At 41.9% G+C, this 25,485-nt stretch overlaps 1 protein-coding gene across 8 annotated transcripts; it reads left to right on the top strand.

Moving 5' to 3' along the window:
- Window positions 1-1,480: 1,480 nt before the first annotated feature.
- LOC110538194 (signal transducer and activator of transcription 3) lies at window positions 1,481-24,284 on the top strand. Of its 8 annotated transcripts, none has more exons than XM_021624843.2 (23): window positions 1,481-1,717; window positions 11,016-11,165; window positions 13,643-13,979; window positions 14,085-14,166; window positions 14,394-14,494; window positions 15,355-15,506; window positions 15,751-15,909; window positions 16,143-16,235; window positions 16,366-16,425; window positions 16,542-16,571; window positions 16,693-16,786; window positions 16,878-16,925; window positions 17,078-17,161; window positions 18,235-18,333; window positions 18,515-18,650; window positions 18,836-18,888; window positions 18,991-19,085; window positions 19,355-19,494; window positions 19,662-19,880; window positions 20,062-20,104; window positions 20,877-20,939; window positions 22,241-22,338; window positions 22,470-24,284. In XM_021624843.2, exons 2-23 carry the CDS (start codon window positions 11,038-11,040, stop codon window positions 22,520-22,522), a joined length of 2,367 nt encoding a protein of 788 aa, XP_021480518.1. In that variant the 5' UTR covers window positions 1,481-1,717; window positions 11,016-11,037; the 3' UTR covers window positions 22,523-24,284. The 8 variants fall into 8 exon arrangements, with proteins under 8 accessions (XP_021480518.1, XP_021480517.1, XP_021480516.1 ...); XM_021624842.2 differs by having other exon boundaries at window positions 22,446-24,284; XM_021624841.2 differs by having other exon boundaries at window positions 14,361-14,494.
- Window positions 24,285-25,485: the final 1,201 nt, after the last annotated feature.

Here is a 25,485-nt window from a genome sequence, read left to right as displayed (position 1 = left end):
GTCTGGAATTGAAAGACAACTGACCTCAACCCTGCAGGATACTGTACATATCCTGATTACAAGTATAGAGAACGTAGCACTGACATTTTCAACTGAACTGAGATGATGATATCTCCCTATTGTTATGACAGATCAAAAAATGAAGCTTGCTTTTTCTGTTGAATTAAATGACTATTTTTTTGTCTAACCACTTATATATCAATAAAGATATATGATTTACACCAGACTTTACCACTGTGATGATTGAATGGGTCAAAGTTCAACCCAATGCTATGTGAAGTGCAGCCAGTACAGCTCTATTATAGACCATTACTACACTCAGATTAGTCACATGGGGTAAACAGAGGCCATTCATTTTCTTTGAATGAATTTGCATCAGAAAGAAGAAACCAACATGTTCACTTTTCCTTGAAAACCATTAAAACCGACACATTGTAAATAATGACATTGCTCCATAGGCCGATGTTACTCCATAATAAACACGGACTAAAGATGCGAAACACCGTAAATTAAAGAGAAGAGTGCTTGAGCTATTGGTCATTAGGGATATAGATTTGAGTCATGCTGCTTCGATGTGTGAGTGAGTTTGTAATGAAAGTTAACATTGTCAACCGTGTTTCCTTGCCTCCGTAGATTACAACAAACAAGGGAAAATTTGGGAATTTCTCAGGAAACCGATCATATTAATTTGGTTTTCACAGCATGTGACCTGACCTACGAGTATGATAACCTCAGTAATGTTTCTACTCTTGTTATTTCCCTGCTGAAAAGGGACACTCAAATTATGCTATTAGTCTCACAATGTACTATAATGACCTAGGCCTATAAGGTTAGCTACCTGAGAGATGACCACTCTCAAATTGATGGGCAATGCCGCACAAGAAAAATGTGAATGTTTAGGAGCATAGAACCCTGGAATTCTTAGGTCCCATGAAACCAAGTAAACATGTTGATCAAATATTGAATTATTGCTGAACTGTTTTGCTATAGCCTACATTGATGATGATGATGAAGAAGAAGACTAGACCCCATTTTTATATGCTATAGCATATAATTTATATGCTATAATTTTGTTAAAGTATAATTTGAATATGCAAATACTAGAATAAAACTGTTTTCAAAGCCTTGGTTAGAGTATTTGTCGATGGCGAATATATATTGATTTGTGTAAAACAGAAATATCAACGTTGTTCACATTTCTTCTTATTACACTTCTGATGACGTAGTGACTGCCAGTAACTCAGATGACTTCCAGTTCAGCTGTTCTGTTGGGGTTATTTCTTCTCCCGCTGCAAGGTCATGCTCGTACATGCAATTTTCCCTACAAACGGAGGGAGTGTGTTTTACACAGAACAGCGCAATAAACACGACACACACAACCTCCATTTAGCTTTAATCCCGCCTTCTTTGCAATATCCTACACAAAGATTGGACGAAATTGTGTTCTCGTCTTCTGTTGCATCCTAGGTATGTCAATCAACGCCTTTCGATGTTTGTCTGCACTCCTGGTGGAATTGGACAACTAGCTGTCAGTGTGTATAGTATCGCGACATTGAAGTAGGCTACGTAACTGTAGTTCCGATTGTTAGAAATACAGTTTGGTTAAAAGTTCTCGATTGTCCTGTACAATAAGACATTTCGTTCTGGTGGTTTAAGGCTGGGGTCTGGCTACGATTTGACGGGATCATTTTTCTGACACTTTCCCGTGGACAGTAGGGTAAGTAGGCGTTCGCAGACGCCTTTGCTTTGTATTCTTTATACATCATATTGTGGTTGGGCCCTGAGAGTAAAGTTCTAAAAATGTGTTACACAACACATTGTAGTTGTGTGTGGTGGGCGAGCAGCATCAATGTATTATCAGATTGAGGATACACTTCCAATCGGTGAAACTCACTCGACACTAAGTAACTGGAGCTACGTCCTCCATGCTTTTATATAAGTCGCCAAAAGTTTAATCACACTGTTTCGCAAATAGATTAGGCCTACCAATCGTTGCAGCGGTTGTATGTTCTACGTTTGCTTTCAAAGGATAGCATACGCCGGCCGTTTATGCCTAATTATTGTGATGATGTGCTGGCCATTTCTTCAAAGATGATATGGCACATTTTATGAAGTTGCAAGTGCAACCATGATGGGATGCTGACTTCGGTCAAAGCCACATCCAGAGTGGTGCAGGTTTTGATTACCACTTTCATGTGGGCATGTCACGGCCATTTGATCCATCAAACGGTGCTTGGGAAAGTCATCACATCAACCATGCATGCCTCCAGGTTTGCAACAACCAGTCTACAGTTTGAGGGATTACAAACACACACAACCAGGGGCGTGTATTAATGGATGCCAAGGGAAGCCCAAAAATGAAAAATAATAAATCATTTATTTCGTCTGTTTCATAATTGTCCAACGCTCAGCCTCTTGCGAATTGAATCTAACAGGATGAAAGCATCAGAGCGATCAAAACAGTCTGGCCTCGATGGGACAAAAACAGTATAAGCAATTAGTCAATCAGCGCTGAGCTCAACTGTGAATGAGCCTGACGCACCAAAAAAAGTGTAATGGGAAGCCACGTTGGATTTGGAATCACTCCTATCAAATCCCATTGAGAGGATAAGTAATTAACTGAAAAACTTGAATTGTTCCATCTCGTTGGGTTGTTGTCCTCCTGTGGTTAGCCAGCAAGCTACAATTGACCCTTGCCTAAATTAGCCATGGATGGAGATAGGGATTTGGACTTGTGGTTTTACTTCATTCTCAGTACTGGCCAATGATTATTATGCTGATTCGGATCGAACTATTAATTCATACATTGTTGTGCCCCTGGCCTTGGAGGATGGAAACTCAATATGTAGCTAAATGTAGAAGGTTAATGTTAACTAGCTAACGTTGCCCATGAATGGGAAGTTAGGCTAGGGAGCAAGCATTTTTGCCAGGTAGCCTAAAATAAAAGAGTGTTTTGTATGACAGTGATAGACTGTTTCATCAACATGAAAGAGAGGAGGATGGCATTGGTGTTTCAATCTACTTGCACGAAGGTGTACACACACACACACACACACACAGAGAAATCAGAACCATGGACAGCCTCATCATATTTAGCTTACGTTGATTGGACTAAATTGTTTTTGGTATATTTTAGTTGAAGTTGAAATGGTGCTGGAATAGTGGAGGCAGCTACTGTTTTCTTTGTGACTTGCATTAACTCTGTGGTTTTAAATCAATAGTTGTTTAGTGGTCTGAAAATGTGGGAAACATTAACTTGCTTGACCATGCTATCGGTCATGTAGATGTTTGTTCCATGCAATATGCTTTGTGGACTTCACTGGACAGAGGTAGCTATCCGGTTTTGTGATGAAACAAAGGTGTGGTTGAATTTGTTCTGCCACTGTGTCTTCTATTATCTCAGCCTTTGGGCCTATAGTACCAGTCAAAAGTTTGGACACACCTCCTCATTCCAGGGTTTTTCTTTGTTATTACTATTTTCTACAATAGTAGTAAAGACCTCAAAACTATGAAATAACACACATCGAATCATGTAGTAACCAAAAAAGTGTTAAACAAATCAAACTATATTTTATATTTGAGATTCTTCAAAGTAGCCACCCTTTGCCTTGATGACAGCTTTGTGCACTCTGGCCCCTGCGGGCCCCTTTTGCTTGATGATGGGCAGCAGCACATGTCACATGTAAGATAACCCATGTGCCAAATAGCATACAATCACCTATTTGTCATTAGTTGTTTACATAGCATTGGCGAGTGACTATAAAGCTGCAAGGTTGTCACTGATGTTGTTCCTTACTTGACACATGTTCTACTGACACTGCACCAGGAAACACTTACCGGAATAAAGTAATGCATTTTCCTGGAATCTCTTCCTCAAATAATCTTTCCATTGTCCAATGTTCTTGTTTCAGCTTTTGCGGTGGTTTTATGATAACTGAAAGTTGTTTTTCTCTTGGTGTTTCCTGAATATTTTATGTCTAAATATCATTGTTTAAATTGCTGTTTTTTTTTTATTTTTTTTAATTTTTATTTTTTACCTGGGCCCAGATTATCTAAACATTTAATCCAGAACAAAATGATCATGTGTTGTGTTCCCTGTTTAAAAAGACAAAGACCATAACATTTGGTTGAAATATTGTATCATATAACACGATCTGTGTTGTAGCATCTGATGTGGCTAGAGATTTGTTTCCATTTTCTCTTAAAACTACATCCAAAAATGAGGACGGACCACATCAGAAGGTGGAGCAAAACACAGGATCATTTTGATCTGGAAAAACTGCGCCCTGGTGACTTAAAATAACTGCTTACTGCATTGAGTCAGACTTTGATACTGTAGTGAGGTGTAGAAATGTGTTATACTTACTCCCTGCCTGAGTTAGAGAAATATGGGGTTTAACAGTTCACTGTGCAACAATAGTACAATGACAATGCTGGTATCAGAAAGCTACAGTAACATTATTTCGGTTACATAGAAAGTTCTAGGCCCATGCCTAGTTATGGACTGGGCAAGAGGATGTGGCTGCTTTCATGGCCCTCATGACTGACGCTTTCTAGTAAAATTATCTTTAGCTGAACAACAGACTAGATTCCTTGAAAGGCTGATCCCACCTCCCATGCTGTACAGTACACCACGCTCTTTTAGACAAGCGCTTGTCACATGTCTAAACAATGTTTTTATGGTGTAGCCTACCCATAGTGGCTGCAGAGAGATACTGGTGATTACAAATGACTGCTGCCTTCCTGCAGTGTGGAATGTTTCCTGTTCTTGAGACCTACAGTTCTCTCAACACAGGCTCAGTGAAAGTAAGTTCATGTTGACTTGCTTCTGTAGGCCAAGGCTGTAGAGATCTCCAGGCCTGTCTGGTGTTGTGCCACTGTTCACACAGCTGTGTTGTTAACCCTGGTGGAGCTCTGTGTTTCTGTGGCTCTCTGTCGTCTGCCTGTGCATTCCACCCCACTCTCTAATGGGAATTATGGGACAAGTGCTGCTCTGACAAAAGCTCTGCTCTTTTCAGTTGTGTATGGAGAACTATAGCAAAGCCAGCAATCTTTATAGGCACTGGTAATGCCCATTTTGGATATGATCTGAATCGTGTGGTGTCCTTTTCATGTTCTAAGTGTGACTGAGTCAAAAAAGAGAGAGGATTTCGACACCCACCATCTCGGATCGTTCTGAAAGCATTTCTGTAGTTAGTGAAAGATACGATTTAGCATTTCTAAAAAAATATTTTGTTAAAGTATAATTTGATCTCTGAGAATTTAAGCACATTTTTCTGCACCCAAATTGGCAAAACATTTTTTTATAAGATTCAGATAATAGTCAAATATAGTACCCAACACCAAACTTCTTCCTACCAATGAGTAAGACCTGAGAAACCCCCCCCCCAAAATTGCAAAAAGCTACTCATGGATGCAGGGTCCGGTTGAACAAAGGAAGTTTCTGCTTTTTAGTAGTTCATCTATCTTGTCATCTATATTTTATGGGTTTTGACTAAGTTGTCACCTGTTGCCAAAGAGTTGTCTGTTGAGGTACTGTAAATTACAAGCTTAGCTGTTCATTAATTAACATGGGATCCATTTAAGCCCATGCACTTTGTATGACTTGAGAAACTCCAGTAAGAGGAAGTTGAAAGAAAATAACAAGTAATTTAATTAGAAGGTGACAGTTTGAGTTTTGACACATGATGATGAGTCAGCTCAGCTGCTTTGTGTTGTGGTTTGTCTGGTTTTTGCACGTAGCACGATCTCACACCAGGGGTGCATTCTAGAGGTCAAACTATTTATTTTTCAATACCCATACCGATTATTGGAGGACCAAAAAAATGCCGATACCGATTAATCGGCTGATTTAAAAAAATATATATATATTTTTTAAATTAATTATATATATATATATTTATTTGTAATAATGACAATTCCAACAATAGTGAATGAACACTTATTTTAACTTAATATAATACATCAATAAAATCAATTTAGTCTCAAATAATGAAACATGTTCCATTTGGTTTAAATAATGCAAAAACAAAGTGTTGGAGAAGAAAGTAAAAGTGCAATATGTGCCATGTAAAAAAGCTACCGTTTAAGTTCCTTGCTCAGAACATGAGAACATATGAAAGCTGGTGGTTCATTTTAACATGAGTCTTCAATATCCCCAGGTAAGAAGTTTTAGGTTGTAGTTATTATAGGACTATTTCTCTCTATACCATTTGTATTTCATATACCTTTGACTATTGGATGTTGTTATAAGCACTATAGTATTGCCAGCCTAATCTCAGGAGTTGATAGGCTTGAAGTCATAAACAGCGCAATGCTTGAAGCAAAGCGAAGAGCTGCTGGCAAATGCAGGAAAGTGCTGTTTGAACGAATTCTTACGAGCCTGCTGCTGCCTACCATCGCTCAGTCAGACTGCTCTATCAAATCATAGACTTAATTATAATATAATAACACACAGAAATACGAGCCGTAGGTTAATATGGTCAAATCCGCAAACTATAATTTCGAAAACAAAACGTTTATTCTTTCAGTGAATTGCGGAACCGTTCCGTATTTTATCTAACGGGTGGCATCCCCAAGTCTAAATATTGCTGTTGCATTGCACAACCTTCAATGTAATGTCATAATTATGTACAATTCTGGAAAATTAATTGCAGTCTTTGTTTGGAAGAAATGGTCATCACACAGTTCACAACGAGCCAGGCGGCCCAAACTGCTGCATATACCCTGACTCTGCTTGCACAGAACGCAGTGACACAATTTCCCTAGTTAAAAGAAATGAATGTTGCAGGCAATATTAACTAAATATGCAGGTTTAAAAATATATACTTGTGTATTGATTTTAAGAAAGGCATTGGTGTTTATGGTTAGGTACACTGGTGCAACGACGGTGCAACGACAGTGCTTTTTTTCCGCGAATGCGCTTGTTAAATCATCACCCATTTGGTGAAGTAGGCTGTGATTCGATAAATTAACAGGCACCGCATCGATTATATGCAGGACAAGCTAGATACACTAGTAATGTCATCAACCATGTGTAGTTAACTAGTGATTATTTTAAGATTGATTGTTTTTTATAAGATAAGTTTAATGCTAGCTAGCAATTTACCTTGGCTCCTTGCTGCACTCGCGTAACAGGTAGTCAGCCTGCCACGCAGTTTCCTCGTGGATTGCAATGTAATCGGCCATAATCGGTGTCCAAAAAATGCAGATTACCGATTGTTATGAACTTGAAATCGGCCCCAATTAATCGGTCGACCTCTAGTGTATTCATTATGCCTTGCAATGGAAGCCATTTACTGTTTAAGAACCAAACAGAAGCAAACCAAACAAAACGTTTTTGCAACAGAATTAGCGTAATGAATACACCCCAGGCAGGGTGATGCACTTGTTTCCATCAGTGTAGTGAAAGAGGAATGAGGAAAGGAAAGGTGACATGTCTAACATGTGAAATGAGTAGGGGTGCCCTCTAACTTTCCTATCTTTCCTTTTCTCAAATAACCTTGTAATGTAGTGGACCCTCACAGCAGAGTTTAGTAGAGCCCTGGGACAACATGTCACTCTAGCCTAAGCTCTCTCGAAATGAGCAAGCCCTTGAGCAGGTATTCAGCCAATATGAATATGTCACTCTATAGTCAATACATCTCAATCATTTAAACATCAATGGCCAATACATAATATATTTGAAAATATCAGGACACACATAGTAAAACGCCCCTCAACATAGAACATAGAACTACGTATCTGGTTTGAGAAGTTAGCGAGAACTTTAGCGAGAACTTTGGTCAACTAAGTTCACCTTGGGATAACCAGTACCACGAAAGTGGCTCACCTTTTAATCAGGCGCAGGGCTGTGAAAAAGTATTTGTCCCCTTTCTAATTCTCTATTTTAGCATATTTTTGATACTGTATGTTATCAGATCTTCAACCAAAACCTAATATTAGATAAAGGGAACCTGAGTGAACAAATAACAACAATTACATATTTAATTTATTTCATAAACAAAGTTGTGCAACACCCAATGCTTCTGTGTGAAAATGTAATTGCCCCCTTACACTCAATAACTGGTTGTGCCACCTTTTAACTGCAATGACTCCAACCAAGCACTTCCACTTGTTGATCAGTCTCTCACGTTGCTGTAGAGGAACTTTGTCCCACTTCTCCATGCAGAACTGCTGTAACTCAGCGACATTTGTGGGTTTTCAAGCATGAACTGCTCATTTCAAGTCCTGCCACAACATCTCAATTGGGATTAGGTCTGGACTTTGACTAGGCCAATTCAAAACTTAAAATGTGTTTCTTTTTAGCCATCTTCACGTAGACTTCATTGTGTGTTTTGGATCATTGTCTTGCTGCATGACCCAGCTGCGCTTCAGCTTCAGCTCCAGCTCACAGACGGTTATACTTTCACTCATCTGTCCATAGAACATTCTTCCAAGAGTTTTGATGATCAACCAGATGCCTTTTGGAAAACTTGAGTCAACTTTCTGGATGAGTCCTATTATGTCTGGCGAAAACCAAACGCTGCCTTCCACAGTAAGAACCTCAACCTCATGTTGAGGGGGTGCTTTGCTACCTCAGCACTTGGACGACTTGCCTTAATAGAAGGAACCATGAATTCTGCTCTGTATCAGAGAATTCTACAGGAGAATGTCCATCCGTCTGTGAGCTGAAGTGCAGCTGGGTCATGCAGCAAGACAATGATCCAAACACACACAATCAAGTCTACATGAAAAGGGTTAAAAAGTTTTGTAATGGCCTAGTCAAAGTCCAGACCTAATCCCAATTGAGATGTTGTGGCAGGGCTTAAACTCAAATGTCGCTGAGTTAAAGCAGTTCTGTGTAAAAAACAAATAATAAAAAAAAATAGTAATGTTAAAATGTCTTATCACATGACACATTTAGTAATGACAGAATGCATTTAAAACTTCACGCTCAGTAATACTTTTGAATGACTTCAAGGGATACTTTGTCATTGTATCTACTTCAGATAAACTCGTGGATACCATTATTATGTCTCTGCGTGCAGTTTGAAGGAAGTTGCTAACTAGCTGTAGCGCAATTGATAACTAGCGTTAGCGCAAGGACTGGAACTCTGTGGATATCTGCTAGCAAGTATTAGCTGCAGGCTGACTTCGGTTGTCAGTTGGACGGTGTTTCCTCCGACACATTGGTGCAGCGGGCGGGTGTTAAGAAGCGCGGTTTGGCGGGTCATGTTTTCGGCGGACGCATGACTCGACTTCCGCCTCTCCCGAACCCGTTCTGGAGTTGCAATGATGAGACAAGATCACATTTGAGGTGAAAAGGGGGGTAAAATACAACGACGACAAAAAGCTTTAGCAAAAGGAATATGCTTGTTCACGCTAGCAACATAACAAACAGTGGCAAACATTTAGCAATTTGTCACCGGTGTTTTCCAGTGCACATCATCACAAGCTTTTTTTGTGTGATCTTGTGGCTCATAACCTCTGCTTGCATTAGATAAATGATTTCCCTGACTTTTCATCATATTTGTGGAATCGACTGGAATGATCAAATTGTTATTTATTGCCCTTATTCCAGTCTGACAGGAAGTGGACATGGTAAGAAAAGTTCAGGGGAAGTAAACCAGGATTGCAATCTAATCTACCAATTTCAACGCCAATACGAGCAATAAAGCTAACAGGCAATTTAAACTCATTGTTTCACCTGTGTAGGACAAGAGGAAGTGACATTTTATAAATGAGGATTCATCCCAAATGGTAACCTATTCTCTATAGTGTACTACTTTTGACCAAGGCACAAGAAAATCTTCCCATTTGAGACGCAACCCTAGGTTTCTCTTCAAAGCAAAATGTGGTTGGAGCATGTTTGTTCACCTGTTATCCAATCACAAAGACCCAATTCCTTGGATAAGTTCTGTTATCTGAATCTGTCAATGGAGCATATTAGATATGATGACGCAAAGAATGGAAGAAATCTCAAATCCCGTGATTTTAAAATGTTACCCTGACTATACAGTTTGCACCTGTTTCTCTCTTCTGGATGTCCTGACATCTAGCCTACAGTACAACATGGTCTTGCTACTGTATAGGGACTTGTTATCAGGGCAGTTGTAGCCTCACCACCACCTTGCAAGTTATTGTGCATTTGAGCTACTAGGAGAACATTGTGTTCCTCCCTGTGTCCAGTAAAATGAGAAGGGTGGCAGATGTTTGCTGATGACTGTATGATCTCTCAGGGCTGGGGGGGATGCTCTGTTGTTCTCTACCTTTCACTGGTGGTAATTAGGATTTTGTCAAGGCTTTTAGCAAGTACACTGTAATGTAGGAAGAATACCAGGCCTGGGTTAGCATGGCTGCTCAAATAACTCACTGAAATCATGACCGCTGTTAGTGGAAAATCACTCACTTTGAAAATATAATTGCACTGTTATGAAGGAATGAGGAGCAGCAACATTTTGGTGCCAACTTGCAGACTGTGTCGTCTGTATTACATAGCCTACATAATTCAATGGTTTGTTGACGATGACAACAGTGACATTATATTCTGCTGGTGATGAATATCAATGATGTGGTTGCTGTTTACTTTGAAGTCTGAATAGTTTTCTTGTAATGAGGGAGACCACGGGGTTTCTGTCTGGCCAAAGGCCAGGGTTTATTTTGGTCTGTGTTTCTCGGTGAAGGCTGTGTGTTGAGCTGAACAGGATGTCTCTGTGTGTTTATAGGAAGCTGGCTGAGGTACCATCAGATACTTTGTCTTCGGTTTCTGAGGTCTTCCTGTCAGGTCGAATATGACGTGTCTATACATGCTCTCATCAGATTCAAGACAATCGGAGTTAGAACAAATCAATTGACCAAGGTATTGGAAATGTTTCAAAGTAGAGGCGTACTGTACGGTGGCCTCAAGGTTTCGTCCTGCATTGGCGTTGTATCAAGAGACCACAGCTGTTCCCCTCATTAGTATCTCGCTTCCTTGTGTCTTCCCTGCCTTCCCTTTCTCCCTCAAACTGTTTCCTCATGTGTGTCCTGTACAGGGTTGTGGAGGCAGCCGGCAGCATGGCCCAGTGGAACCAGTTGCAGCAGCTGGAGACCAGGTACCTGGAGCAGCTGTACCACCTATACAGCGACAGCTTCCCCATGGAGCTCCGGCAGTTCCTCGCCCCCTGGATCGAAAGCCAGGACTGGTGGGTACTTTCCTAGTTCCTGTGGTTCACAACACCACTACAGAATAGGTACCTAGTACCCACAGTTCACTAACACCACTGCTGCTGGCAACACTGTGCAGGATGACATGGCTCATTTTTGTGCTTGCTCATTCTGTTTGTTAGTAGTGGGGAAGGAAATATGTCATCAGGCTCATTGTTTTCAAAAATGTTGACTTTAGTCGTCAGTGTGGCATTGATTTTCCTCTACAATTGTTTTGATTTATTTTGAAGTAGCAACAACAACATTACAGCTAGACTGTTAGCAGGGAGCACGTCAGGGAACAACACACAGGAAATGATTGTCCTAATTGGCATCTCATGATTTCAAGTTGTCAGTTCTGCCAGGAAAAAGGGTAAATCCATTTGAGTTCAATCACTTTTTGACAGCACCCATTTTGATTTGAACTAAACCTTCCATACACATTTGCCCGTTGCTCAGAAAGGGACTTTTTGGACCTGGATACCAAAACCTTCAAGAGATAAAGGTGCTCAAAGTTGACCTATTTTTGCATACCCCACCATACCATGACACATGTCTTCATCACTGGAAAAGATAACCGGTTGAGATTAATTTAATTTAGAAGCTTACAAACAGGGTTGTCAAACTATTTTATAATTTCATTTAACCTTTTAATGTCAATTATCAAAAAAATGCGTAAACTCCAGTGTTTTTTTCATATTCGCATATGTTGCTGCTAAGAACCTATTTTTACATCATCTAAGGTTTTTGTGTTGTGCCCGTCATCGGTTGAGACACAACATGCTCTTGAATACAGGTGGGTGTCATGTTTTGGCTGATAAATGTGCTCAAATGAGAAACTTTCAAACATGGTTGTCGGTCCACACATCAGAGAATCTTGACTTAATGGAGATATGTTTTAAATTCTACTGCCAGTCATCCATAGGAAACCTATTGAAATATACATCATAGAATAGACATTACCATTTTTAAGTCGACATTTGTTGGTGGGTGGACCGGCAGTCATCTTTGTGGTAGTAATTACACCGAACAAAAATATAAACGCAACATGCAACAATTTCAAAGATTTTACTGAGTTACAGTTTATATAAGGAAATAGTCAATTGAAATAAATTCATTTGTCCCTAGTCTATTGATTTCACATGACTGGGAATACTGATATGCATCTGTTGGTCATAGACACCTTTTTAAAAAAAAGTTAGGGGCGTGGATCAGAAAACCAGTCAGTATTTGAAGTGACCAGCATTTACCTCATGCAGCGCGGCACATCTCCTTCGCATAGAGTTGATCAGGCCATTCTATTAAATCTATTTCTATGATTGAAATGACACCCACCCTGTACTCAACAGCATGTTGTGTCTCAACCGAAGGCGGCACAACACAAACACCTCAGAGGATCTGAAGTAGGGTCTAAGCTACAACGTATGAACAAAATCAGAGTTTACACGTAATTGAGGTTAAAGATTATTATTATTTTTTTTATGTTTATATTAAGAAAACAAATAAAATAATAAACAATCGTTTGACAACACTTTTAAATGATATCAAACTCAACCGTTGATATTTTCCATTGGTGAAGATATGGATGCCTCATGGTGTGTTGGGGAAAGCCAAATGGTTCAACGTTGAGCATGTTTTGGCATTCGGGTCCAAACAGTCACTTTCTGACGGCTTCTTCCATTGGCAGACATGTATGGACAGTTTTGTTTAAAGCAAAAGTCATGCTGTCAAAAAAGGGACTTCAAATGGATTTACCCAAAGCTATTTCATTTCCCAAACTTCCTTGTTACCGTAAAAGTCAGTGCTCCTAATGCAAATATCTTTCAATCTTTCCTGCCAAATGGTTCTTAGTTTCATACCAAAGCAAGTTAGATTCAGTGGGTCATATTTCCATATGACATGGATACCAGTGCTTTCGGGAAAGTAGTCCGGCCCCTTTCCTTTTTTCCACATTTTGTTACGTTACAGCCCTATTCTAAAATGGACTCAATTAAAACATGTCCTCATCAATCTACATGCACCCCATTCAACCTGACAGAGCTTGAGAAGATCTGCAGATAAGAATGTGAGAAACTTCCCAAATACAGGTGTGCCAAAGCTTGTAGCTTCATACCCAAGAAGACTCAAGGCTGTAATCACAGCCAAAGGTGCTTAAACAAAGTACTGAGTAAAGGGTCTGAATACTTATGCAAATGTGATATTTCAGTTTTTTTTAAATATACTTTTGCAAACCTTTCCAAAACCTGTTTTTGCTTTGTCATTATGGGCTATTGTGTGTAGATTGAGGGGGAGAAAAAACAATTGAATCCATTTTTAGAATAAAGCTGTAACGTAACGTGGTCTGAATACATTGCATTCGGAAAGTATATCATGTCTTATCTGTAGATTTAGTTTTTACAATTTGTTTGACTTATAACTAGAGATTTGAACATTATTAGAGGCTAGGTTGTTACTATAGGTTATATGCTCTATGCAGGGCGTACGCAGCGAACAAGGAGTCCCACGCCACGCTGGTGTTCCACAACCTGCTGGGGGAGATTGACCAGCAGTACAGCCGCTTCCTGCAGGAGAACAACGTGCTCTACCAGCACAACCTGCGGCGCATTAAGCAGCACCTGCAGTCCAAGTACCTGGAGAAACCCATGGAGATCGCCCGCATTGTAGCCCGCTGCCTCTGGGAAGAGCAGAGGCTGCTGCAGACCGCCACCACCGCCGCACAGGACGGAACGGCGTCTCACCCGTCTGGCACTGTGGTGACGGAGAAACAACAGATCCTGGAGCACAACCTGCAGGACATCAGGAAGAGGGTGCAGGTGAGACTGCATGTTTAGTCCGAAGAATGTGGTTTTACACAGGAGTGTTTTTTTTTATTTTTTATACCTCATTTGATTGACATGCTTTGCGTTGCTTTGCTATAGGATATGGAACAAAAGATGAAGATGCTTGAGAATCTCCAGGATGATTTTGACTTCAACTACAAGACCCTTAAAAGTCAGGGTGGTAAGTTTCACTTTTAATATTACAATTCTACATTTCTTTTTCTAGAATCTTATCGGAATTTATGGATAGGACATGAATCTGTTAGAGGCTCTAATTTTATACTCTACTACTACTATTGATTTTGCTTGTTCTTGTTTTGAAACTCTGGCCCGCCATCAAATACTACCAAATATCATTGACTCTTAAATCTACAGATAACCCACCCAACTCCTCTCCTATTTGCTCAGAGTTGTCCCAGGACATGAATGGGAACAGCCAGGCGGCAGCCACCCGGCAGAAGATGTCTCAGCTGGAACAGATGCTGAGTGCTCTGGACCAGCTCAGGAGGGTAGGGCCCTTGTACACCCCTCCTTAGTGTCCATCTGACCCTACATCGTACACCCCTTCTTGGAGGGTCTGAATACCCTGAATCAGGATAGTCAGAATTTCTGCGATAAGTCGGCTAGGCTAGTTGACATTCTGCTTGAACTGCATACGTGTGTGCAGTAAATGACATAAACCTGCATATTTACATGTTTGTTAAATAGTATAGATTTGGGTTAGTCATTCTCTAATTCTCCGCCCCAAGCTGCTTCCCTATCTGTTGCATCCCCGACATAAACATTTGCAGCAGTACCTTTCACTACACATGCAGAGATCTGTGATATGTGTGTTGATATTAATGTGTGCTCGTTCATTCATTTTCAATTGAGTTAAACTAATATTCATGCTGCTGTCAGGCACTCAATATTTATGAGCAAGATGAGGAGGGCGATAATCGCTGTCTAATATTGGAGAATGTGGGGCTGGAGACTATTTAGTTTTAATTTCCCCCGAGGCCAAAATTGTAAAACAAATTCACTAATCACGTTGTCTAACATGATAATCATCCTAAGAATCGTGTGCAAGATATAATCATAGCCTCGACGTTCGAGAACCGGGCCAGCAACCGGAGGGTTGTCGGTTCGAATCCTAGTGCTGGCAGGGAGTGAGCTGGCAACCGGAGGGTTGCTGGCATCAATATCTCAGGTGCAAGGAACTTCACCCCCTAAACTGCTCATTGGGCGCTGCACTGCGGCTGATGTCCATCTCGTGTGGATTAATAAAATGTATCTCATCTTAAAAGTAATTCCAGAGCCCCCTGAATGTCACTTTAACACTGGTTACATCAGTGTCTGAAGGATGTGTTGTTGTCCCTCTCTGTTGTAGCAAATCGTGACTGAGATGGCAGGGCTGCTGTCAGCCATGGACTTTGTCCAGAAGAACCTGACAGATGACGAGCTGGCTGACTGGAAGAGGAGGCAGCAGATTGCCTGCATCGGAGGACCACCCAACATTTGCCTGGACCGCTTGGAGACATGGTCAGTTACCATTAGTAGCCTTTACTTTCCACGTTAAAATCATTTTCTGTGCCCTCCCCATGACCGTACACTATCTCCCCCAACACTCATGTAGAGTAAACGTCAGAATGGCGAAGAAGGAGAAGTTGCTGTTATTGGTAGTCGATACAAGACACCATAAGATTCAATTGTAGTTTCAAAATTGTTTAAAGAACAAAGTAGCACTGCCATAATGACTGACCTAGATTAACCTTTGACCTCCTAGGATTACTTCCCTGGCTGAGTCTCAGCTGCAGATCCGCCAGCAGATCAAGAAGCTGGAGGAGCTCCAGCAGAAGGTGTCCTATAAGGGAGACCCCATCATCCAGCATCGGCCCGCTCTGGAGGAGAAGATAGTGGACTTGTTCAGGAACCTCATGAAGAGGTGGGGAGCTTCTCTTTTAGCTTCAATATCTATCACATGTCCAGATGGTTTGGATATTTATTATAGGATCGAATTTGCATAATATTCAGATGTTTCGGATACATGGCATAGCCTTTGGTCAATATGGAGATATTTTGACATTTTATTATGATGAGGCTTCAGAGTTTTGTCGATCACAGACTTCCACTGTTGTGCTCTAATGCACCACCTCTTATCTGGTCACTGTGTTGCAGTGCGTTCGTGGTGGAAAGGCAGCCTTGTATGCCCATGCATCCAGACAGACCACTGGTCATCAAGACAGGTGTGCAGTTCACCAACAAAGTCAGGTAAGAGGAGCTGCGGGACAACTCAATGCCACCAGTTGATGACTATGTTGAATACCAAACTGCCTTATTTGATGTCTTTGACGTTTGCTTCATGTGCTCTCACCAAACTTTATTTTATAAATATTTTCAGATTACTGGTGAAGTTTCCAGAATTGAATTACCAGCTGAAGATCAAAGTTATTATTGATAAGTGAGTTTTGCATGCCTTGCGTTCATCACTCCCACGATCATGTCTGATTTGCGTAGAACACAACGATCGACTCAGTCCCAGGGAAGTTGTGAATTGACCTATTGTTTGTTTCTCAGGGAATCTGGGGACGTGGCTGCCATTCGAGGGTAAGATACTTTTCTGTTACGTTGAAACCCTTTGTCTCCTAAGCTATCAATATTAGAAGGTCCCCTTTGCCATGGAGCCTGTGAATAACCGACCCTACCTGCTGTACCCTGCTTCTCCCAGGTCCCGAAAGTTCAACATCCTAGGTACCAACACCAAGGTGATGAACATGGAGGAGTCCAACAACGGCAGTCTGTCGGCAGAGTTCAAACACCTGGTGAGTGACTGTCTGTTAGTCAGTACAGTGGGGAGTCTAGTGTGATACTGTACAGTATGTTGCTTGACTGATAACTGCCCTTTTCTTTCAGACCCTGAGGGAACAGAGGTGTGGCAATGGTGGCAGGACCAACAGTGATGTGAGTCCCACACTCAATCTTGAATGCTCCCTTTCTTATGGTGTCTGATCTAGCGATACTGTTAACTTAAACTTGTAATTTGGGGAATTGTCATCCGTATTGATAGTAGCATCAAATCGACCTATAACCCTGACTGTCCTGTTCCTCCCCAGGCCTCCCTGATTGTTACAGAGGAGCTCCACCTCATCACCTTTGAGACAGAGGTCTACCACCAGGGCTTGAAGATCGACCTGGAGGTGAGACCTAACTCCGCTCTCTACCTGTGTGCACACAGGCTGCGTGGGGAGTTGCTGTTGTGCTTCCTAACTCCCAGGTGGTCTCTGTCAAGTCTCATTATGGCCACACCAAACGCTCAGCATGTAGTCCCCTAACTCCACCTTAATCCTACGTCAGCAGCAATTACACGGAGATTAGATATTTAAGGCCACGAGTTGGCTCTGCCACACACGCGAGCCAATAGACAAAATAGTCATTATCATTAGCTTGATGGTGCCCTAGGCTTCCAGGGGCCTGGCTCTGCTCTCCCCATGCAGAGAATACTAATGAGCTGATTTAGTATCACACTTGTTCTCCGTGCTTCCCTACTGTTGCTGCTCCTCGCCCCATCATCCGTCCCATCCACCCCCGGGCCGGTGGAGCGAGTCCAGGGGTAATCCATCTCTGACCCGCTCAACACCTCCCTTAGCACCACCATGGTTCCTCCCTCTGATTTCACCGTAGCTAGCCCAAGCCCCCTGCTGGGACACAGGAATCATTCATCTAATGGTTATGTCCTGCAGGGCTTAGTGCTTTGTGTTGAGCTCAACACTGCGGCAATACCCCACCCTGAACACAGCAGTGTGAAAATGCATTAGCCAGGATAATTAACACATTAGCATTGAGAAATGGAGGGAAATTAGGGTGCGGGCATTTGAGAGGGAGGGTTTGGCACTCCCACGTTGTGAAATAATTTACCACAACACTCCGTCTTCTATAAACGACACCATTTAGCGAGGCGAGGGGTGCTGCTGTGTGATTTAAGACTTAATTCTCAGTGAGGGACTAAGCACTCCATGTCTCTGCCATCTCACTCAGAACATGGACAGCTTTTCCTCCCGCACGGCCGACTACTTTGTCACAGCAATCCAAAAAATAATACAATTAAATTAATGTGTTAAATGGCATTTCATGTCAGACTTGAATAGAATGACCGAACAGCCTAGGTTAGTGTCGAAAGCCTGGCAAAAGGTGCTTTTGCTCCATACGTATATGCTAATAGAGCCTACGTCCAGGTTAACATTCCTCATGCATTTTCTCTATGGTCCATTAGACCCATTCTCTACCAGTGGTGGTCATCTCCAACATCTGCCAGATGCCCAACGCCTGGGCCTCCATCCTGTGGTACAACATGCTGACCAACCACCCCAAGGTAAGACGGCTGGCGCCACCTCACGTTAGACCGCTGTCCTGCAACTTCTGTCCCCCAAATAGTCTCATTGATATCATCTTTCCTGTGTCATACCTTCTTTGCGTTGGCATCTGTCTTGGAGAGGGTTAAAATGTGTCCGAAATCCACCTTGACCTCCTCTTCCTGTTGTTGTGTCCTATAGAATGTGAACTTCTTCACCAAGCCTCCGGTGGGGACGTGGGATCAGGTAGCGGAGGTGCTGAGCTGGCAGTTCTCCTCCACCACTAAGAGAGGCCTGACCATCGAGCAGCTCACCACCCTGGCTGAGAAACTACTAGGCGAGGAACCTTTCTGTCTGCAACTCTACCTTCATCTGGATTGCATGGCTCCAAAGCAATAGAATGATGTTTATCACAGAACATTGAATGAGAGTCGGAATGAGTGTCCACTCCAGTAATTATATTTCTATGGATGGTCTGTATGGCGTCAATGCCTACTAAATGTGTTTGTGTTGTTTGTCTAGGGCCGTGTGTGAACTACTCTGGATGCCAGATCACCTGGGCCAAGTTCTGCAAAGTATGTCCTTGCCCAATCAGTCTCTATTGATATGTTGTTATAGCTATCTATCTGTCGTAAACGGCTTCAGTTTGAATTGATTAGATCCTCCTTTGTCCTCAGGAGAACATGGCGGGTAAAGGCTTCTCTTTCTGGGTATGGCTGGACAACATCATTGACCTGGTCAAGAAGTACATCCTGGCTTTGTGGAATGAAGGGTGAGAGGTCGCTTCTGTTTGTTTACCGACTTGTTACTGGAACAGCTGGGCAAAATCCAAGTTGGAGGGAGTTGAGTTCATGACATTGAGTTCATATGAGCACTGCTGAGAACTGTAATACTGAGCCGTTGAACCCTAGATAGCAGGACACTGGATTGAGGAGGAGTACAGGTTTTAGGGTTAATGCACAAGTGTAATGCAGTTAAATTGTCTTTCTCTGTCTTATCCGGTGTAAGTGACAATAAAAAATGTCATTTCTCTCTGTGCAGGTATATTCTGGGTTTCATCAGTAAGGAAAGGGAGAGGGCCATCCTGAGCCCTAAGCCTCCTGGTACCTTCCTGCTGCGCTTCAGTGAGAGCAGTAAGGAGGGAGGCATCACCTTCACCTGGGTGGAGAAGGACATCAGTGGTAAGAGGACAGCGTGTTGGGCTGGCTGACGCTCTGTCTGTCTTTCTCGCTTTCCTATTGTGCGTGTCATTTGGTCTTTGTCTGAACTAAATAATGTGCAACATAATCTCATTATTGCTCTTGTGACATGGTTTCGTATCCCTCTCATTCTCTCTGTGTGTCTTTAGGGAAGACTCAGATCCAGTCGGTGGAGCCTTACACCAAGCAGCAGCTCAACAGCATGTCCTTTGCGGAGATCATTATGGGATACAAGATCATGGACGCCACCAACATCCTGGTGTCTCCGCTGGTCTACCTCTTCCCAGAGATCCCCAAGGAGGACGCCTTCGGGAAGTACTGCCGACCGGAAGCTGCTCCAGAGGCGGAGCTCGGAGACCCGTGTAGTAGTAAGTCAATCAGGAAGTTTAACATATTGTCATGGAAACTGTGGGATGAGTTAACGGTAGAAGATCTGGAAGTACCTCCACAATGAATACTTCTTTACCGTTTTAGAGGTTGATGCTTTGTGAGATGGGGAATATTTTGATCTGTGTGTACGTTAAAACGTGTTCTGGTTTTCTCCCGCAGCCATTCAACCCTATTTAAAGACAAAGTTCATCTGTGTAACCCCGTAAGTATCCACTTTCCTTGAGAGCTGTTAGTGCTCACTTCCCTCCAAGGAGTTAATGCTCCTAAGTGACTTCACACTAGGTTGTGTAATGGGAACTGGGACAGTCAAGTTGCAAACTGTAAAACTTATATCTTCTACAACATCCCCTTGTTGGCTTCTTGTAAGGGTGGGAGTTTTACCCTGGAAGAGTGGTTCCCAGATCGTCATCACCAACAAACTGACAGACGGATTCACTATTAGTCAGTGTCTTTCCCTTATTTATACAGGCATTGGTCTGGCCTGGGGACAATGGAACAGGAAGCACAGGACTGTAGGCAGGCAAGAGCAAAGTGTACACATCTCTCTAGAAAAAGCAGAGTGGAGGAAGCAAGTAATGATCCCCAGACAAGCATACAGATCACTTTAATACGAATCGCTCAACACAATAACACCACTAGTAGAACCAAAGAGAAAGTTTTCCTTGCACTTCTAGGGGAACAGACAGTGTGTGTGAGGTGTTCTGAAGTCCATTCAGTGCTCTCTATTCCGGGACGGAGAGGGCGTGTATGAGTTTAGTAGAGGGATCAAAAGGGTGTGTATACTGGCTAACCCAGGGTTGAAGGTACTGTTTACGGGGGGGGGTGTAGCAGCGTTGGAGAGGTTTGCTCAGTGAGAACCTGACCTGTCTCTGTAGGATTAGATGAGTATGTGTATTACATAGGTAGAGGTGTCTGTTTGGTGGAGGGGGGTGTTGGAGAGGATTGCTCAGTGAGATCCTGACCTGTCTCCGTAGGTGCCCTTCCGTGTTCATGGACTTTCCGGACAGCGAGCTGCTTGGGAACGGGATATTCCCTGGGTAGGCAGTGGGGGGGCATGTAGGGCTGTGTGTGTGTGTGTGTGTGTGTGTTTCTCTACGTATGTGTGTGAGAGGGTGGGTAAGACTCAGATAAGGAATGGTGTATAAGTCTCTCGGCCTCCTCACCCCCCCCCCCCCCCCCCCCCCCCCCCACACCGTTTTGTTTCCAACTCACTGTCACTCTCCTTGGGTCTAACACCACCGAATCTTCCAGTCATATTGTATACAGCCATTTTGAGTTGGGTTCATTCTACTCAAAGATGGCTTCCCTTTCCCAGTCACATCCTCAGTAGATCATTCACCTTTCAAACTCCCTGTAAGTCTATGTACTGGTGTCATGACCACTCCATTAAAATCAGTACAGACTAGCCATGTTTAGTTTACAGCTTGATAATGGTATCAAAATGGTCTACATTTCAATGTCATTATGAACGGACTAGAACAGCAGGAGGGGAGAAGAGGCTGTGGATTGAAAGGCTGTAGACTGAAGTTCTCATTAGAAGTGCCTTCAGTGGAGAATAACGCCTAAAGCCCTAACGTTGGTCCTTCCTTTAGTTCTCCACCGCGGGAAGTTGAGGACGGGCTCGTGGTAATGGCTGGAGCGGAATCTGTGGAATGGTATTAAATACATCAAAACACATGGTTTGATGCCATTCCATTCGCTCTGTTCCAGTCATTATTATGAGCCGTCCTCCCCTTAGCAGCCTCCACTGTTCTCCACTAATGACTTTATAGTAGTAGGTTGTTGTGAGACGTCATTGCACTTTTAGAATGGAATGTCTGTCGGGTGTAGGGGGTTTTGGTGTGTTTCTGCCCACTGGCTTGCTCTAACAAACTAGATTGTCTAGAATATTTGTAATTAACATTCCCACTAACTATCCCAGCATCCTTATGTGACAATGTGCTCAGTGCTGCCCCCAAGAGGACAAGTCATTTCTCTCTCATTCACACATCTACTGCTCTCCTTTCTTTCTGCTACTGTCGTCTAACTTCAGTCATTCGTTTGCCACTGGGAAGCACATTGACACATAGGGGCTGAACTGTCCTAACCGGTTACTAATCCGACCCAGTCAACACTGAACTACTTGATTCATGTATTTCAACCTGTAATAATGTGGAGTATTGTCCTTTTCTGTGGTGACATAACAGCAGTGATGATGAAAATGACTTGCGCACTGGAAGTAGACTGACAGTTAGCTTATTGCTTGTGGTAAAAAGGACAGAGGTCTAATCACTATGACGTTTGTGTGTTAACATGTCATCTTGGTGTCTCTCTCTTCTCCTGTATGGTCTTGTTGCAGCACTAACTCTGGTAACACCAGTGACCTGTTTCCCATGTCCCCTCGCACCCTGGACTCGCTGATGCACAATGAGGCTGAGGCCAACCCTGGCCCGCTGGGTAAGTCCTGACAGACACTAATACACACATGCGCGCACACACACACACATGCACATACTCGTACTGTGCTTAAATGTGAGGCAAGGTTTAACTTGTTTTAATGGCAGCCCTCTTGCTTTCTGTCTTCCCAGACTCCCTCACTCTGGACATGGAGTTGAGCTCTGACGTGGCGTCACCCATGTGAAGAGACGAACGAGCCAGACTCATTTTAAATCTTTTAACTCCCCGTTTTCTTCAAAAATCTATAATCCACAGGTACCTCTGTCCCATATTGTGAAAGGGAACGAGATGCATTACATTTAGCCACTTGTTTTGTTCTTTACCTTTCACCTTAACGCCTAAAAACACACCTACAGTGTCATTGCGCAAAATGGTACGCAGAATCATCTGGATATGTCTGCAACAAAAGTTCAACATTCACCTTCTGCTACCAAACACATACAGTTTGATGCCTACGTTAGATAAAGGCAAATGCAGCGTTCCATTGGAAAGGAATGTACTTTAGGTGTACCAAAATGCAATGACGCTATCGGTGTGATCGAGGCGTTGGTTTCAATGTTTCGAAAAGCCACGTCTCACTTCCTGTGGGTGTTACACAAAGTACTTTATTTAAATTGTAGATTTTTTAATACAAAGGTATATTTTTGTTTCCTTGACTTTCTTTTTAAGATGGTTTTGATCTCCAACCTTCATTTATGAACCAGCGCTTGTTTTTATAAGAATCTCTAAAGAGGAAGATGGCTGTCTAGCTTTTCAAAGAGAAGTTATTTGTTAGCTTCATAGTTCTCAATGACCTATTAACGTGATGACCTTTTTGGTAGTCCGTCTGTCTGTGTCCCATGTCATTCTCTATTGAAGGGGACACCTGTATCTGATTGAGAAATATCCTGGTCCATTCTTTCCGGTTGTATCTTATTCCTTATTACATAAAAACTGTATCTAGAATCTCACTAACACGAGTCAGTAATATGTGTTTGTAAAAACCAAGGAGATGAGAACCAAGATGACTAGTGAATTTGTTAATTGAACATTCATTCATATAGGTAATTTATGTGAGTGGTTTTTGTTTTATGTGTCTGAAATGGCATTGATAATGGCAGGATATTTCTCTGACCTTCTCCCCTGGGCTCAGCCCTGCTCTCAGCCGACAGGCAGCGTGTCTCAGTTGAAGGGAAGATACTGATTTCTTCCCTGGATTGTAGAGTACGTTGATGTTTGTCATGAATCTTGCCCTGAGCAATTTCCACTAGCTGGACCAGCTGCAAATTCATAATTGGTGATGTAAAAATGTATGAAAAGAAAAAGTAACTTTTTTCCCCTTAATTTAAGGTTGGGGTTATCAGTGTGGGTTAGGGTTGGGTTTAAAATCTGATTTTATGACTGGCTGTGCCAGCTAGTGACCACTGCAGAGCTCCCTCCAGGACAAGATTGATGACAATGAATGCCAACCTGTTATTGTAGATAGAAATGTACATTATTCTTTGGTGTTTTGAATTCATACCATACCCCTTTATCCTTCATAGTTTGTCATAATGAGAATACCATTTGTTGTTTTCATTAAACCATAACAATAGAGATGATCATTGCCGCAGTACTGCACTAGTCTTTGCCTAAATGGTTTATGTAGTGCCTTTCTCATACTGTATGAATGATTTATTTTAAGCTAATACTTCTTGAATGTGTTGACCTTGTTTTTTTTGTAATTTGCATAATGTTAGTATCAGTTTCAAGTGATATTTCACTTCTGTTTGACTGTATATGTGCATGATGTGATGCCACATCACACAACCCCACACTTGTCCATCACTTCCTGACTTAAGTGCTCAGTTGAATCGGTAATTGAGTTCACTCTGTAGATCTTATTTGAAAAAACATATCTGTAAATTATGCTGTAATTAATCTTATATTTGTTTAAAAATCATAAAACCAAAAAATATATACATGGACTCATGTTTGTCTATCTTGTTGTTTGATTGAGGTCTTATGATTTTTTTTTTAAACCTGTAAGCCAGTTGCATATTTTAATGTATCTTTACACATGTGTTTGCAAACAAGCTCGCATACGTTGCAGCTCTGTCACTCGGTCGAATATGGTAGTGACGAGATGGATTTTGGCCGACATTCTGCAAATTTTCTCATCACTTAAACATTTGATGTTCCCAAAACTAGAATCTGTTTTGAACAAAGGTTAGACTAATTATTTTGAGTGCAAAGGTGAATTGCACACAAGCACTTCACAAAATAGGTGTTCCCTAAAGGAAATATGCAGATGACGGTAGAACGCGCCAATAGGATCTCGCTAGCTCGTGCTTAGCTCTGCCCAACTAGCTTGTTTTGCCCACTGGCTCATTTGTTCCTGTTAGAAACGACAGGCTGTGGTCTATCTTGGTTTAGCTATAAAAATCTTTGGTGGTGCCCCAAAGTGGTGATAAGCCCAGTCATTTTGGACAGAGGCTGACTACTGTTTAGTCTAAATTACGCTATATTGTCTGGAAATAAGATGACATTGCAAAAGTAGTCTAATATTTAGTAAGAAACAATTTTGCCAGCATTTCTTTAGGCAGTGTTGTCATTTGCTAGCAGTTTGTCAAAAATAGCTAACAACGATGCTAACACTAGCTAGAATCCGGTGGCCTCCCTTCAACTTTAGCTAGCTAACATACTGCATCTAAAGTCAATCTGGTGACATCACAATGATGACAAAATATTGTCCTACTAATTAGTTTGAATGTCATTGTATTTCCAAGCCACTAATGCACTTGACAGAATCTTCATCAGTGCTCATTGACAAGGCATTGAGTAGAATGCTAAATCAGCCATCAGTCCAAAACATTCAAAACCATATTGTGACGAAACATGCAAGTCATGAATATGCAGAAGGCCAATTATATAGCTACACAATTGTGTCTCCTGACTGCATATCCTCTGAGTATCAGTGATGCCAATTTAGCAACTTTTCAGTCTATCTTGGCAACTTTTTTTTCCAAACTGCACCTAGCAACAAATTTAGCAACTTTTAAAAATGACAAACGCTAAAATGCACGCGATTTCCCTCTAAATGAAACAAAAACGATATTCTGTCATAACACACGTGCCTGGCTGCAAAAGTGCATTGTGAGTGACGTCAGCAGCAGACCAGCAGCAATT

This window comes from Oncorhynchus mykiss, chromosome 12, assembly GCF_013265735.2.
Source record: "Oncorhynchus mykiss isolate Arlee chromosome 12, USDA_OmykA_1.1, whole genome shotgun sequence".
Classification (NCBI taxonomy): Eukaryota; Metazoa; Chordata; class Actinopteri; order Salmoniformes; family Salmonidae; genus Oncorhynchus; species Oncorhynchus mykiss.
Note: the sequence above shows the minus strand (reverse complement) of the source record. Positions and strands in the feature narration are given on the sequence as shown.

Coding starts and splice junctions, on each gene's coding strand:
- LOC110538194 (XM_021624839.2), top strand. CDS start 11,038: ATGGCCCAGTGGAACCAGTTGCAGCAGCTGGAGACCAGGTACCTGGAG. Junction 16,572..16,692: donor GACGTGGCTGCCATTCGAGG/GTAAGATACTTT, acceptor TGCTTCTCCCAG/GTCCCGAAAGTTCAACATCC. Junction 18,889..18,990: donor CCTGGGCCAAGTTCTGCAAA/GTATGTCCTTGC, acceptor CTTTGTCCTCAG/GAGAACATGGCGGGTAAAGG.